Here is a 16388-nt window from a genome sequence, read left to right as displayed (position 1 = left end):
CACGTGCCTCTCAGGACTGGAAAAGGAGACCAATGGAAGAAGACAACCCAGATGCAGAGCTCAGCACATCAGACTTAAGTGAAGAGTATTTTACTACCACATTCATTTTCCACGAAAATCCATAAGAATAATCGTAATAAAAATCCAACCTATACTTTACTATTAGTATGGTAAAAAAAAAACCTGCCTTCAAGATTAAAAGTAATTTTTTTTTTTCATTTTTGCTTATCTATCATATGATGCATTCTGGAAGGTACTTCCTCAGGGTGGCCTTGTTCTCCCAGGTTCTCTTTCCCCACCGGCTTCTACAGCATCTGAGTCTGCCTCGCCTTCTCCTGAAGCACAGGGGGCTCCCCTTCATGCTGAGCAGATGGCACCCTGCAGCTTGGCACTATATACAGTAGGCAGAGAAGGGGGTGGGAGGCTACGGAGACTGCAGGTGCTGCACAAGGTACCACATCTCCCATGGATTACCAACACCCACAGGGCCTGGCACCCTTCAGAACTGGGAGCAAGGAGATGCCTGGGAGGTGAGGCCTCGGGACGACCCCCAGCTGATGACTGGCTGAGACTAGAATTCAGAGAGCTGCCCCTCACCATGGGTGGGCAGGGTCAAATCCCAGGTGCCAGCCACATTGCAGAGCTCCTAAGGCACCGGGCTGAGGCCCGACCACAGCTGAGCCACCTCTCTGCTCAGCATCTCCCCATCCTGTGGACTTCCCTCACCTCCCGGGAGCCTCCCTCAGCCCATCACCTGCACGACAGTCCCCGGCTCAGGCTCTACTGCCAGGCACCCCACATAAGGCATGTATGGAATACCCGACAGACGGAAGTGCAACCCTAAATGTCCTTGAGGAAAATCTAAGCTCTGCAGACTCCCATGGCAAGAGGAAGTGGGAAAGGGAGGGAGGGAGAGACAGAGAGAGATGGAGAGAAAGGGAGGGAGAAAAAGAGAGGGAGGGAGGAAGAGAGAGAAGAAGGGGAAGAAGAGGAGAGGTGGAGAGAAAGGGAAAGAAAAAGAGATGGAGAGATGGAGAAAGGGGAGGTGACAGAGAGGGAGACTCCTCGGCAACGGGAAAGAAAGCAGCGGGCTTTCGGAAGACTGAGGACTGGCTGCAGGAAGGATATGACTGCAACAGAGACGGCCTGGTGACCCTGAGCCCAGAACCAAGGACCTCTGCCTGTCATCTCCTCAGGACTCACGCTTGGGCCATACCCACTGCAGGATGCACAAAGCCATTTGAAGCCTGCCTCCCTGACCCACCAGCCCCGACTCCAGGTGAAGCTGTCCTCCAGCCACCTGGCCTCGGGCACCCCTTCCCCACTCATCCCTGTGGCCCCTCACCAGCCCACCCCCTGACACATACACAGGGCATCACCTCCTGCAGCCTCTGCCAGGCCAAGTCCTGCCTTGTGGTACCAGCTGCTTATACATCCCTCTGCAAGCTCCTAGCCAAGCTCATCTTTGAACCCCAGGTCTACAACTATCCCAGGCACAAGGACTCAAAGTGACGTCAGTGTCCTAGGTATTATTATCCCGATTTCCAGACAGAAAACAGAGGCTAAGTAGGTGGCCTGCTTAAGTCCACACCACCCAGACATTATGGTCAAGGCAGGAACCAAACCCTCCAAACTGGAGGAGCCAAATTCAGGTCAGTGTCAGCCTGCACCTTTTCTACAAGGACCCAAGCAAGGAGCGAATGTTGCTATGCGATTGTCACCATTACCATCCTCATTTTACAAAGAGAGAAACTGAGGCATGCAGAGGCAATCTTGCCTCGGGTCACCAGTGCCAGAGCTCAGATTTGATCCCAGGCAGTCTGTACCCCTGAAAAGTTAGCCTGCCAAAGAAAGTAAGCCAGCCAGGTTCAAAGAAGTCTTAAACCTTCTATTTATTTTTAATGACCATTTCTAGATGTGCAAGAAAAAGAAATCAGTATGTTTTAAGATAGTAATTAAATTAAGAAGTGCTCAGGAAAATTAATAGAATCTATATTAAGGTTGTGAAACACGTAACCTATTTAAGAGTTTTCTGCAAAGAAACACCTTGTAAATAAATGTCCAGCCAAAGCTATCCCCTACTTTCCACTAGAAACTTCCCAAAAGGACAGATCATGGTTATCTTTCAATGAATTTTTGTAATGCTGAGTGTATTTACAGTAAAAATAAGCAGGATGATATTTCTGCTTCATCATAGATGCCAGGTTCCCAGATGACTGATCCCCTGAGGCTGACTCATACCATTCAGGCAACTTCCTGCAAATCAGAATGCAGCAGCAGCTCCATCCATTACTCTTCTAGTCAAATGGGTGCAGGTCTTTCAGATTTATTTCTACCGTACCATCAGGCAACCTTCTCCCAATCCAGTAGTGCAGCTTCACCTGAAACTAGACGTGAGCTTCACCCCACCAAAAACACAGTAAGGAAAGCAGCTGAGCCCACTGCCTCCTTGTGTTCATCCTTCAGGACTCAGGAAGCACTTGGACAATGAGCAATTAGCACAGAGACAACACACGCCAGCACCCGCCTGCCCTCCCTTCCTCATCCTGTGAGCTTGGAACCCTCCAAACCAAGCAGCTCAAAAGACACCCAGAGAACCACTGGCAACATTATCTTCACCTGGGACTTCTGACTCAACACCCCACCTGCTAAGGCAGGTTGAGAAAGGGAAAGTTTTCCAGGAAAGGTGATTATACATTGCTCAGACGGGTGAAATACACAAATGCTGTCTAACTGTGGCCTTGCAAGATTTTGGGGGGAGTTGATTAACTGAATTTCATTTTTGCATTTTAAAAGACTAGAGTCAAAACTAGCACTATGAAGTGAAAAATTTCATCAGCTTTAGCTATGTGCAATCTATCCACCAAACATAATCGCTCATATCTGTTTCTCTTGGGGGCTTCTTTATACAGTAGAACATCTCCTTTCATAACCAGTCAAAACATACCAACAAACTTTCTCTTGTTCCCTTTGTCCACTAACCACCAATAAAAACAGGGAAGCTCCAAACTGTTTCTGGGAGTTTAAACAGCTGAAATACCCTCTGGTAAGATCACGGAACAGATAAACCAATCAAGCAAATTTTATGAAGAATGTCATCCTCCCAGACAATGACCAAACAGATTACTCTGGACCAGCAGGTCCCTGAAACATTGTGACGGAAAAATGTAAGTGTACAGCTGATAACTGCTCTGGTTGTCTATCCATCTGTTTGCTTTCTCATATATTCGGAATCATGATTACACTTATCACCCTCAAAAGAATTATCCTGGTGAGGTTACAGAGCAACATAATAGAGTCGCTGTAACTCAATAGACACTTTTGATTTGCCTGATAAGACAGAGTTAGCAATTACTGTTTGCTATCACAACTCCAGTTCCTGTCAATACAAGTCAAATTTTACTTGATAAACTAATTACACAAACCCTGGCCAACTACAAAAGTACTCATTCTGATTTATTTGGACTGAAGGGTTTGTTTACTAAAATAGGTACTTTGAAAATTAATATTGAGTATGAAATGCCCCAGATTCCATCTGTTATCTAATTTGGAAAACTACCCTGGTTGGAAAAAATAAGCAGAATGGCTGCATGGATCTCCTCCTTCTAGGATTGTTTTCTTCCAAATTATTCTCAGTCAACTCCCATCTAATTAGACCAAAATCATAAAGCAAAGCAAGTCACTAAATCCCCAAATACCCGAGTCTGCCATCATTCCTGTAAACCATGATTAATTCACAGGGTAAATTTCTTGTCTGTTAGTGAGACTACAAAGAAATAACCAGATTAGAGACAAAAATACCATTCAAGAGCAACTTTCAAAGGTTGGAAAATGAGTTGAGCTGATTTCTTCTCTTTCCCGTTCCTCGCCCCAAATCTCCCTTACCCTAGCCTCCCTCCCACTCCCAGCCCCAACTCAGGGCCAAGTGCAGCCACCAGCTCACCAATGCTGTGGTCCAGGCCAGCCTCTATGCATGACCCCAGAGGTCAGTGGGTCCAAACAGGGCCATCCTCTTTCACCCAGGACATGCATGACACTTAGGGCTGCCCAGAGAGGGACCCAGCAAAGAGAAGCCTGATAATCTCACATCTGGGATTACCAAAATCCAAACCAAAGCATCCACGAAGAGTGGAAGCAGCCACACTGAATCCACTTCCCTGAATTAAAGTCTACCAGAGAATGGGTCTGGTAGGTTAAGGGTGGATTATTACTATTAAACTATTGCTAACGAGGGGAAAATTTAAAAGTAAGTAAATTTAAATTGGAATTAAAACATCAACGTCCCTTAAACTAGCAGCCTAGGAAATATGGCAAAAGTAAGCAGGTATATGCAGAAATAGGAAAATCCATCGTAAAATTCATATGAAATCTCAAGAGACTCTGAACAGCCAAAATAATCATGAAAAAGAACAAAGCTGGAGGAGTCACACTTCCTTTTTTTTTTTTTTTTTTTTTTTTTTTTGTCTTTTTCGTGACCGGTACTCAGCCAGTGAGTGCACCGGCCATTCCTATGTAGGATCCGAACCCACGGCGGGAATGTCGCCGCACTCCCAGCGCCGCACTCTCCCGAGTGCGCCACGGGCTCGGCCCACACTTCCTGATTTCAAAACAGTACTAAGCTGCTGCTGTGATCTGAATGTCCCCAGACTTCACGTGCTGAAACTGAAACTTTATCACTAATGAGACAGTATTAAGAGGTGGGGCCTTTAGGAGGGGATTAAGTCAGGCGGGCAGAGCCCTCATGGATGGGATTAGGGCCCTCAAAAAAGGGTCAAGAGAGTGGGTTCCTTGCCCTCCGTCCCTTCCATCACGTGAGACACAGTGATCGTCTCCTCCGCTGGAGGCTCTCTGCCCTCTTGGAAGCAGAGAGCAGCCCTCACCAGACACAATATCTTGATCTTAGACTTCTCGGCCTCCAGAACTGACACAATATCTTGATCTTAGACTTCCTGGCCTCCAGAACTGTGAGAAATATTTCTATTATGTATCAACTACCCAGTCACTGATACTTTGTCATAACAGCACAAATGAACTAAGACAGAAATAGTAATCACAACATTGTGATACTGGTATAATGACATACATAAAGACCAATGGAATAGAACAGAGAGTCCAGAAATGAACCCTCACATATATGGTCAAAGGATTTCAACAAGGGTGCCAAGACCATTTAACAGGGAAACAACAATAAATGGTTTCAACAGATGGTGCTAGGAGTACTGGATATTCACATGCAAAAAAATGAAGTTGGACCCTTATACCATTCACAAAAAATAACTCAAAAGGGATAAAAGACCTAAACATAAGAATAAAACTCTTAGGTCCCCTCGCGGAGCCGCTCCTGCTGCCGCTGCCGCCGCCGCCTCCTCATTCATCCTCGTGCACCATAGGCGGCACAGGCACCAAGATGTCCAACCGAGTGGTCTGCCGGGAAGCCAGTCACGCCCGGAGCTGGTACACAGCGTCAGGACCGCAGCTGAATGCACAGCTAGAAGGTTGGCTTTCACAAGTACAGTCTACAAAAAGACCTGCTAGAGCCATTATTGCACCCCATGCAGGATATACGTACTGTGGGTCTTGTGCCGCCCATGCTTACAAACAAGTGGATCCATCTATTACCCGGAGAATTTTCATCCTCGGGCCTTCTCATCATGTGCCCCTCTCTCGATGGGCACTTTCCAGTGTGGATATATATAGGACACCTCTGTATGACCTTCGTATTGACCAAAAGATTTATGGAGAACTATGGAAGACAGGAATGTTTGAACGTATGTCTCTGCAGACAGATGAAGATGAACACAGTATTGAAATGCATTTGCCTTACACTGCTAAAGCCATGGAAAGCCATAAGGATGAGTTTACCATTATTCCTGTACTGGTTGGAGCTCTGAGTGAGTCAAAAGAACAGGAATTCGGAAAACTCTTCAGTAAATATCTAGCGGATCCTAGTAATCTCTTTGTGGTTTCTTCTGATTTCTGCCATTGGGGTCAAAGGTTCCGTTACAGTTACTATGATGAATCCCAGGGGGAGATTTATAGATCCATTGAACATCTAGATAAAATGGGTATGAGTATTATAGAACAATTAGACCCTGTATCTTTTAGCAATTACTTGAAGAAATACCATAATACTATATGTGGAAGACATCCCATTGGGGTGTTATTAAATGCTATCACAGAGCTCCAGAAGAATGGAATGAACATGAGCTTTTCCTTTTTGAATTATGCCCAGTCAAGCCAGTGTAGAAACTGGCAAGACAGTTCAGTGAGTTACGCAGCTGGAGCACTCACAGTCCACTGAAGCTCTGAATCCTCAGGGATGCCACCTGCACATACTCATACTCTTTCCGGGGTCCCAGCCTGGCCTTTACCAAGATACTGGTCCTGGTTTGGGGGGATTCTGAAACCTCAAACTTATAGAACTTTCTTCTCTTCTTTTCTAGTAGGTGTAGTCCTTCCTTAATTTCAACTCATTAAAAAAATGCTTTATAGTTTAGGGCAGTGGAAGGAAGGCTGGCATCAAAATATTTTGATCAAAAAAGATGACAATATAAAGGCCCAATTGCGGCAGTTTTTTGAAAGTAACTTGTAAAGCATTTACCATATCCTAAATTTGCACTCTTTGCAGACTTGTGCACATATATTCCGCTTTCAGAATAGTTTTGCAAATTGTACACAAACAAAAAAGGGTGGAAGCTTTTTAATAAAGAAATTACATTTATAAATGATCTGTATTAGAGTATAATGAATCTCCAGTTAGTCAATTACTACCCATGTTGTACAACAGATACCTTCTATTTTAGTTGCTAATAAAGGGCTACACAACTCAAAAAAAAAAAAAAAAAAGAATAAAACTCTTAGAAGAAAACACAGAGGAAAAACCTCACGACACTGGATTTGTCAATGATTTCTTGAATATGATATCAAATGCACATGCAACAAAAGAATAGTTAAGTTGGATTCATCAAAATTAAAAACTTTTGTGCATTAAAGGACACTACCAACACAGAAGAAAGGCAACATTACAGAATAGGAGAAAATACCTGCAAATCCTCTCTCTGATAAGAGATTGATATACAGAATATATGAAAAATTCCTACAATTCAGCAAAAACAACCAACCAACCAACCTGATTAAAAAATGGGTGAAAAGACTTGAATAAACATTTCTTCAAAGAAAATATACCAATAAGCACATGAAAAGACACTCAACATCATTAATTATTAGGGAAACGCAAATCAAAACTACAATGAGATGCCATCCACAACCATTAGAATGGATATTATCAAAAACAAAAATAAGATTAAAAAAATACAGAAAATAACAAGTGTTGGAAAATAAGTGTGAAGAAATTGGAACCCTTGTGCACTGTTGGTAGAAATGTAAAATGATACAACTGCTGTGGAAAACAGTATGGCAGTTCCTCAAAAAATTAAAAATAGAATTACCATATGATCCAGCTATTCCACTTCTGTGTGTATACCCAAAATTGAAAGCTGGGTCTTGAAGAAATATTTGTACACCTGTGTTCATAGCAGCATTATCCACAATAGCTACAAAGCAGAAGTGACCCAAGTGTCCACTGACGATGCATGGATAAGCAAAATTTGGTATGTACATATAATGGAATATTATTCAGCCTTCAAAAGGAGGGAAATTCTGACACATGCCACAGCATAGATGAACCTTAAGGACATTATGCTAAAGTAATTCAGTCACAAAAAGACAAATACTTTATGATTCCATTTATATGAGGTTCCTAGAGTAGTCAAATTCAGAGTCAGAAAGTAAATTAGAAGTAGCTGGCCAGTTAGCTCACTTGTTTAAAACATGGCGCTGATAACACCAAGTTTCATCCTTGTGCCGGCCAGCAAAAACAACAGCAACAACAAAGTGACCAGGGACTAAGGGGAAAGGGAATGAAGAATTAGCGTTTAATGGGCACGGTTTCAGATTTCCAAGATGAAAAGAATTCTGGTGACAGGTGGTCGCGATGGTTGCACAACGATATGAACGCACTTAATGCCACTAAACTGTATACTTAAAAGATGGTAAATTTTACACTATGTATATTTTACCAAAACAAAAAAAAGAAAGAAGGAAAAAAAATGTAAACAAGTAAGCCAGGGAAAGATGTCAGAATCTGCTTCTCTCAGTAAGTTCAATTTTTTCCTCTAATTTTACACTAATGCTTTTTATTCTAAGTGGGAGCCTTTTTCAGAAAAACTTTGAACACAATTCTAATCTATAGAAACCACATAAACTCGAGGTGGGCAAACAACAGGTCAGGAGCCAGTTCTGGTCTGTCGCATGATTTCGTACTGCAGTGAACGGTTTTTACTTTTTAAAATAGTTTTAAAAAACAAAATAAGAATATTTCATGACAAGCAGAAATTATACAGAATTTACATTTCAGTATCCACAGATAAAGTTTTATTGGAACACAGCCGAGGTCATGTGTTTACACGCTGTCTGTGGCTGCTTTTGTGCAATACAATGATAGAGTCAAGTAACGAGACACAGACTGTACATCACACAAAGCCTAAAATATTTACTTTCTGACCTTTAGCAGAAAAAGCTGGCCAACTCTTTTCTAGAACAGCCCCAATTTCAAACGTTCTGCAACACTGCTCCCAAAAATCTTCAAAAGGTTTCTGGAATTTTAATATTTCAGCTTTGTTCATTCAGCAAATATCTACTAAGCACGAGCCCTGTGCCACAGATGGCACTAGATGCCAGGGACAAAAAACCAGGCTGGGGAGATGCTGCCATTGTCCTCATGGAACTCTGGTTTGATGGAGCAGATGTCCAGTACCCAGGCGGTCACACGTAGTACTCAGCATTGCACTGTGATACACAGGGTGGTATGGACAGCACAGAGTAGGGGCACCTTAACCACACTGAAGACATGTCCCAGGGGCACAGAGAAGTCAGGTAAAGAGAGGAAGGCAGACAGTGGAAGGAAAAGAGAAGAGGGAGGAAAGGGGAGGTGCTGGGTACAAAGGTGGGCCCCAGGCTGAGAAAAGGACACCTTTCCTCTGTGACAGGTCACGGATGTGGCTCAGCCTGGCTGGACTTCAGCAACCAGTGGTAAGGTCTGCCAGGAGCAGCAGCAGAGGCTGGGCCAGGCCACTGAAGAGTCCCAGTGGCCCTTTAAAGAACCAGCCTCCCACTGCATCGCCCAGACCTTGCACCTGGATGCAGGTCAGGCTCCTCTGGGGGCCACCCGTCAGGATTCGAGTATTCAGGGTAGAGCCATTATGGTCCCCGACTTCCTGCCCTACTCCAGTGTGCTGCACAAGACCAGCACACATGAGCATTTTCCAGATTAAAACCACACAATCAGAAACCAGCGAAATGCAGTAATATGTACAACTGCTCTTCAAATTTTGTGGAGTTCTTCATAGAATATTCTAGATGAAAATCAGTCACATCCCAATTGAGGCTTTTTATGCAGCTATTTTATAATAGTGTACATTAGAAAGAAAAGTTTCATATTTCGCATAATCGTTATTATCACCCTACACCCATGTGGGCTCCATCGTGAAGACAAAACAAAAATAAAAAAGTAAGAACTCATAAATTCCAAACAGGCTGTGACTATCCACACTATTCAGCCATGTACAAAGGCAGACGCACAGCAGGTGGGGAAACAGATAAAGCTGACACCCATTTTTTAAACAAGGGAGAAAAAAAAAAACAAAAACCTGCAATGTGGAATAAAAGTAGCTGCCAAGTCTTGCTCCATTTTTATTGCTCCATGTCAGGTATCAGTGATTTTTTTAAGATAAAGTTAAAACTCATCTTCAGGTCTTTGCAGAATTTATCAGATTTGGATCCTAAATGGCCAAGTGTTACTAAAATTATGAAAAAGTGAATCAAATGGTGCACGGTTTCCCTCAGAAGGTGGGAATCCACGGCAGAGCCACCATGGTATAATGGGACACGTTCCACACAACATGAGTTACGCTCAAGGCCACTACTGAGAATCCACATTCATCACAGAAGCACATCACTCTGCCATCAAACTTCAATAGTGCCCTTTTCTCAAAAGCACAGACTTATGACAAGGCAGGTGCCCGGTGCCCGGCTGTTTTGTTTCCATAATGAAAAAAACAGATTCTATTTAGACCAAAGACAATGGACATGCCACCTATAAAACCTGAGCTTACATGCAAGGGATGCCATAGTTTAAGAGTAAATAAAAGAGCTTCAAATTCAGGTATTAAGCGATTGTTGGAGAATTCAGGTCGAAGAGGTTCAAGCTGCCCCTCAGGGAATGCCTGCTGCCTCCTACAAACACTGACATCTCAAACGGAAACTACAAATAAGCATATCATCTTTCACAGTTGGACCACATTCCCACTCACCCTGCATCTGCGTCCTCCTGCTCCCCCACATCAAGTCAGAGCACCCCAAGAGCAAGGGTGTGCGTCCTCCATCTCTTGGATCCACTCTACGCCAGCACTCCAGACAGGGAAGCTTCAGCAAATGCCATGTGCAGAGCCCGGGAAGCACAGGGTCTTCACAGATTCTCTATAGTCTTAAATTGTTTCACTTTAAACAGGCAGGAAGCAACCCTGCTCCACAGGACACTGAAGAGCTCAGGCTGGTGTTGGCCAGGGGTCTCCCTTTTCCTTATCCTCTTCCAATGGCAAAGTTAAATACTTAAAGACAGACCGTACCATTTCTGCTGTTTGGCACCTACAGGAACAGCTTCACCCAACATGGGAGGTGGCCGCCGTGAAACGCTACAGGTGCTGGTGTCTGCTGCACTGCAGCACGAACATTAAACATTTTTATCAGCAACATGTGTTTCCCCCAAAATTAAGTCGCCCTTTCACCTCAACACACCAGCAAGAGCTGCAGATCTCAACACCCCCACTGAATCCATCCCAACCATGGGAAGTGGACACCAGCAGGGAAGTCCTGCCTCCCCGAGGACTGCCTTCCCATCTGGGGTATGGTTTCAAGTCCCTGGGTGTTCCGTGCCTCCAGCTGTCCAAAGCCAAAGTCCTCCCTGTCGTCCTCCACCAGTCCAAAATGCCTGCAGACTCCCTCAACATATATCCAAGTAACCTATGGAAATGGGACTAAAGGACAGGGTTTAATGCACTAGAGGAGAAAGGAGTTATCCATGAATTAGTGATCATACTGTACAGGGATCTCAGCATGACCTCAATTCTGGGCATCTGCAGTTAGGAAAAGCTCCGCCAAGACCAGCAGTAATTGAACCGAGCGTTAGAAGGAAAGGGAGACTTAGAGATCAGGAGATAGGATTTAATCCACCCCAAGCACCACAGCCAGTGCCCTCTATATGCCCACATCCACCAGCGAGGTTCGTGATACTCCAGGGGACAGTCTGCCCTTTATCGACCACAAGTGCTTCCTTGTGCTCAGCTCAGTTCTGGCCCCTTGAACTTGAGCTGCTAGGCTTTGCATTTCCTCTGGTGCTACCAGACCAGGTTCCACCTGCAGGTCCAAGACAAATTTTCACGTGCTGATGGATCAGTCATGCATCCTGGCATCTTCCAAACCTCACAGCTGCATGCTGTTGAAATTCGCCTCCAGAACAGCCTGGAATGGTGTTAATTTTGCTGTTCTAGAAATCTTGTCACCCTGTTGATTGCATTCAGTCAACAGCAATCTCCAGGTCTCCCTGGGAGGATGGTTTTGAAGGCTCACTCCGCCATCCTGCAGTCATCAGCAGCTCTGAGTGAACTAAACATGAGACTTCACATTTAGCCTGGCAGAGCGTCCTCCAGTGTGTTTTGGCCTGTGGTCTCAGATAGATCAAGGAGTGTGAATATAGATTATAGCATTCAGCTTTATCTCTTCTTGACCTTCCAGAATCCACAGATCCAACAGGCAAGATCTCCAGGGCCAGTGTCTCCATCAATACCCCATGCACAGTCTTCAGCCCCCCACTTTTATTCCATCTTGTTAACAAAAGACTTAATGCTTTCTTACTATCTGGCAATTCTATGTTACCTTTCTAATAACCTCTGGAAAGGGAGAGGTCTTGAGCTGGCTTGGCTAATAATAATAACGGGGACTCTGTACCAGTCACAGAATCAAGCATGTCACATTCATTCCGCACCCTCCCCCTAGCCCAGGACCATGTATGCCACCATCAGTTGACAGATGAAGACACACTGGTTCCTGGAGGTGACAGTGTGGCCTTACTCCAGAGCCTGAATGCATAAATTCAGCACCGTACTACCATCCACTTCAGATTGGCCCATACAAAACACAGAAAAGTACAGCTGAAAAAATCCTGGAAGGGCCGAGCCCTGTGGCGCACTGGGGAGAGTGTGGCGCTGGGAGCGCGGCAACGCTCCTGCCGCGGGTTCAGATCCTATATAGGAATGGCCGGTGCACTCACTGGCTGAGTACCGGTCACAAAAAAGACAAAAAAAAAAAAAAAAAAAAAAAAGAAAAAATCCTGGAAAGCCAACTTCCCCATTAAATGAATGAGGACCCAGGAAGCAAGAGTGACCCACCCTGCTTGGGGGCTTCTCTCTTCAACTTCTACCCATACTTCTTTAAGTCTGAGCCCATAGGAAGCTTCCAGTAAAGAGACATTTTTGTCTTTCTCCCACCACCATCACCTGGAGTTACACTGCTCAGATCTTATTTCTGAGGAGCTCCGATCCTTCTTGGGTCACGGGACATTTCAGGTCTTTATGCATCAGTCAGTGCCTGCCTGTCTTTGAAACGACCTTCTCCGTAAGTCCCATCACTCCCATCTCTGCTTTATTAAGATCCAAACAGCCATTCCCCTCACTGGTGCCCCCTAGCTTCTAAGAGATGTCACTATCAGCCCAGAACATCAAGAGCTAGAGAAGCTCAGCTACAGAAGAAGGAACCTCCTAGCGAATGCCCAGAGAGAAGAACCCACTGGTCGCTGCCCTGGGATGCCCAGACCCGCATCTGTGTCTGGGAAGCATGGTCATTCTGGAGCACGTACCCTCTGGGGCATCAGTGCTGACCCAGGTCTGTAGTCTTTTGTACACTCTTCGGCCCTGGGTTAGATCTGTTTATCTTGAAATATTCATAATCAATAGCTGTTGTCGGTTGAATGGTGTCCCCAAAAAAGTTACGTTCAAGTCCTAACCCCCAGTACCCATGAAAGTGACCTTATTTGGAAAAAGAGTTTTTGTAGATGTAATTAAATTGAGGTTGTCCTCGATTACGGTAGTCCCTAATCCAATGACTGGGTGTCCTAATAATAAGAGGAAAATTTGGACACAGAGAAATGAATGCCATGCAAAGAGAGAGAGAGATCAGAGTGATGCTGCCAGAAGTCAAGAAATGACAAGGAGCACAGGCAACCCCAGAAGCCAGGCAAGAGGCAAGGAACAGACTCTCCCTCTGAGTCCCTGCAAGGAGCTGATGCTGCCGATACCTTAATTTCTAGCTGGTCTCCTGAACTGTGAGAGAATAAGTTTCTGTTGTTTTAAGCAACCCAGCTTGTTGTGGCATTTTATGGTGCAGCCCCAGGACGCACACACAGCAGCGATCAACTTCCACACAGCAGGCACTATCTGTGCCCTTCACACGCACTTGTCCCATCAGCTCACGGGGGCTCCCAGTTACACCGCTCGGAGAGATGGAGAAACTGAAACCAGGGACTCGCTCCCAGTGGCTGGGCTAGAGTGTGGTAAAGATGGGATATGCACCCACATGCACCTTCCTAATGGGCATCTTCCTCTTTTCCTTCTTCCAATCACAGTCCTGTCACCCCAGGCCCTGGTATTCCTGGGAGCCACCTGCCTCCTATTCAAAGGCCCAGCTCCCATCGTGGACAGGCTGTGCACTGGGATGTAAGCTGGGACCCGGGACTGCCTCATCCTTCTCCTCAGTGATGCTTCCTGTGAAACACAGAGGTCCCCCACCCCGCCCTGGACGTCAGACCTGCTGACTCCTGGAGCATCCGACACATCAGGGACTCCTACACCTCCGGCAGTGACACACAGAGACCTCACTAGCCCAGGAGAACTGACAGCAAAATACAATGGCTTTCTCCGGACCCTGTCCATGACACAGGGACTCTGATGCCAGCATTTCCCACCAGCAGAGGAGATCGCCCCCAGCCATCTGACTATGAGAAGGGAGAATCAATCCCCTTCCAAATCTTCTCTCACGTCCTCAGGTCAAACATCTCAGCCATTAACAAAAACCATCTTAATGTCCAAACGGCCAAGAACAGGACATACAAGCCCAAAGACTCAGCTGGAGAGAAGTTTCTTTGCCACGGCTACCGCACCTCAAGGCAGCACCAGCAGCTTTCTCTTTTCAGATTTTACATCCAAAGCTTGGCAACCCCTTACCTTGGCCTGGACTCCCGCACACCAGGCAAGTGACCCCGGGTCAGGGCCTGCCCCTGCATGGCCTTCAACTGTGAGATCAGAATCTGCAGTCTCCTGGGAAGTGCGGGAGGAGCTCTGCGTACCCCCTCCAAGGAGGCAGTGGAGCAAGTCCCGGCGAGGCACTCCTGCCTCCTCCACAGAGGGTCTCAGGGAAGACTGGGTGAGGGCAGGGTGAAGTCCTCAGTGTGGGGACTGGCCCACAGGAAGCTCAAGAATCATGCAACTAAGTGAAACACACCAGTACCATATGACCCTGCAATCCCACTCCTGGCTCTATATCCAGCAGAACTGAAAACGTGTTCAAATGCTAGTGCGTGAATGTGCACAGCAGCACAAGTCACAATAGCCAACAGGTGGAACAACCCAAATGTCCATCACCTGATAAATGGACAAGTTGTGGCGTATCCACACAACCGATATTACTCAGCCACAAAAAGCAATGAAGTACTGACACACCGCAGTAGGGACGGAACTCGAAAACGTGCTAAATGAAAGAAGCCAGACCACAGAGACCACATATGGCATGAGTCACATTTACATGAAATGTCTACAAGAGATAAATCGATAGAGACAGAACACAGTCTGGTGGTTGTCAGGAGCTGGGGAAGAAGGAAATAGGGAAAACTGCTTAAATGGGTATGGGTTTTACTCTGGAGTGATAGAAATGTTTTGAAACTAGATACAAGTGATAGTCGCATAACATCGTGAATGTACTAAATACCACTGAACTGTTCACTTTATAATGGTTACTCGTATGTTATGTGAATCCCAAGTCAATAATTTTTTTAACTCATGCAACTGACTTAGAAACTTACAACTGTGCCATAAAGTGCCCTCCTGGCTGCCTCCCCACTCTACCTGCAATGGATCCTTCCTCCTGCGGCTTTCAGGACAAAGGCCCACCCCTAACCTGGCCTGGGAGCTCTCTCCCACACACTGCCACGCATTGGACACTGGAGCCAGGCAGCACCTCCCGTGGACTGCTCACCACCTGGTCCTCCCTCTCTGCTTCCCTTCACATCCTCATTCTCCTCCAAGGTTCACCAGGAGCCCCCTCGGTGCAGCCTTCCCAGACAGCCCAGCACACAGATCCCCGGAGCCCTTCTCGGGCCAAGAACAAATACCTTGCATTCCCACCCTTGCAAGTGTCACCCTGCATGGTCCATTTCCCTACTAGACTTTACTAGAGCACGTCCCATAAATCATAACACCCCCTGCATGTCAACAATTAATCTTCATGACAGCACTAAGGGGTAGCAATTACTATCATCCCCAGTTTACAGATGAGTAAACCAAAGTGTAGAGGGTGAAGTAAATTCCAAAAATTACACAACTAGCAAGAGGTATAGTCACAATTCATCCCCAGGTAAGTCCAACTGCCGTCTCTTAGTCCTCTGGGATTCCAGGCCAGTGACTATCCAGCCCATAATAGGACCTGACAGCAGGGTGCAGAATCAATTCCAATGCAAATAAACTTCCACGGCTATTCATCTGTACCTGATAGATCTGTACATGGCTGGAAACTGGCTCCTTCTCCCAGACAATATTGGTTTTCATGTTTAGTACGTTTTCTTCCCTGAAGTCCTTCTGGACAGAGACGCCCTCCTCAAACAAGACATATGAAAATGCCTCAAGAGATTAAAACGCCACGGCCAGGCCTCTGAAAGTGACCTGATTAAATACTTGACCGTAATACTAGTCTAGACTTAATAGATCAACCTCCTGGCTCAGGGCGACACAGGCCGTACAGCAATTGTGCAAAATAATGTTTATAAATGGAAGGAAGGAAGCCCGTTTCTCCTTACTTTCTGGTAAATTGGGAGATGGAGACTTCATAATGCTGGGCAAGTGTACAAGCCAGACTGCGGGCTCCACTGAGGCCCTGGGGACAGGGCCCACCACAGCCCAGGACACAGCTCTCCACAGTTAATCGCACTGAAGCCCCAGGCAAAGCCTGGCACATGGCAATACTGCCAGCAAAGGGATCTGATCCACCCCGCCTCCAGGCCCTTCCTT

General features: G+C 45.7%; 2 protein-coding genes across 6 annotated transcripts in view; one reads left to right on the top strand and one right to left on the bottom strand.

The window, feature by feature from the left end:
- Positions 1–16388, bottom strand: part of DOCK1 (dedicator of cytokinesis 1) — a 489712-nt gene that overhangs the window by 456976 nt on the left and 16348 nt on the right. The window lies entirely within an intron of this gene.
- Positions 5339–6557, top strand: LOC134382393 (protein MEMO1-like). 2 transcript variants are annotated; one of them, XM_063102944.1, is made up of 2 exons: positions 5457–5842; positions 5986–6557. In XM_063102944.1, exons 1-2 carry the CDS (start codon positions 5553–5555, stop codon positions 6299–6301), a joined length of 606 nt encoding a protein of 201 aa, XP_062959014.1. In that variant the 5' UTR covers positions 5457–5552; the 3' UTR covers positions 6302–6557. The 2 variants fall into 2 exon arrangements, with proteins under 2 accessions (XP_062959013.1, XP_062959014.1); XM_063102943.1 differs by having other exon boundaries at positions 5339–6557.

The sequence above is a fragment of the Cynocephalus volans genome, chromosome 7 (genome assembly GCF_027409185.1).
Source record: "Cynocephalus volans isolate mCynVol1 chromosome 7, mCynVol1.pri, whole genome shotgun sequence".
Lineage (NCBI taxonomy): Eukaryota > Metazoa > Chordata > Mammalia > Dermoptera > Cynocephalidae > Cynocephalus > Cynocephalus volans.
The sequence above is the reverse complement of the archived record's forward strand: the minus strand, read 5'-3'. Positions and strand labels throughout refer to the sequence as shown.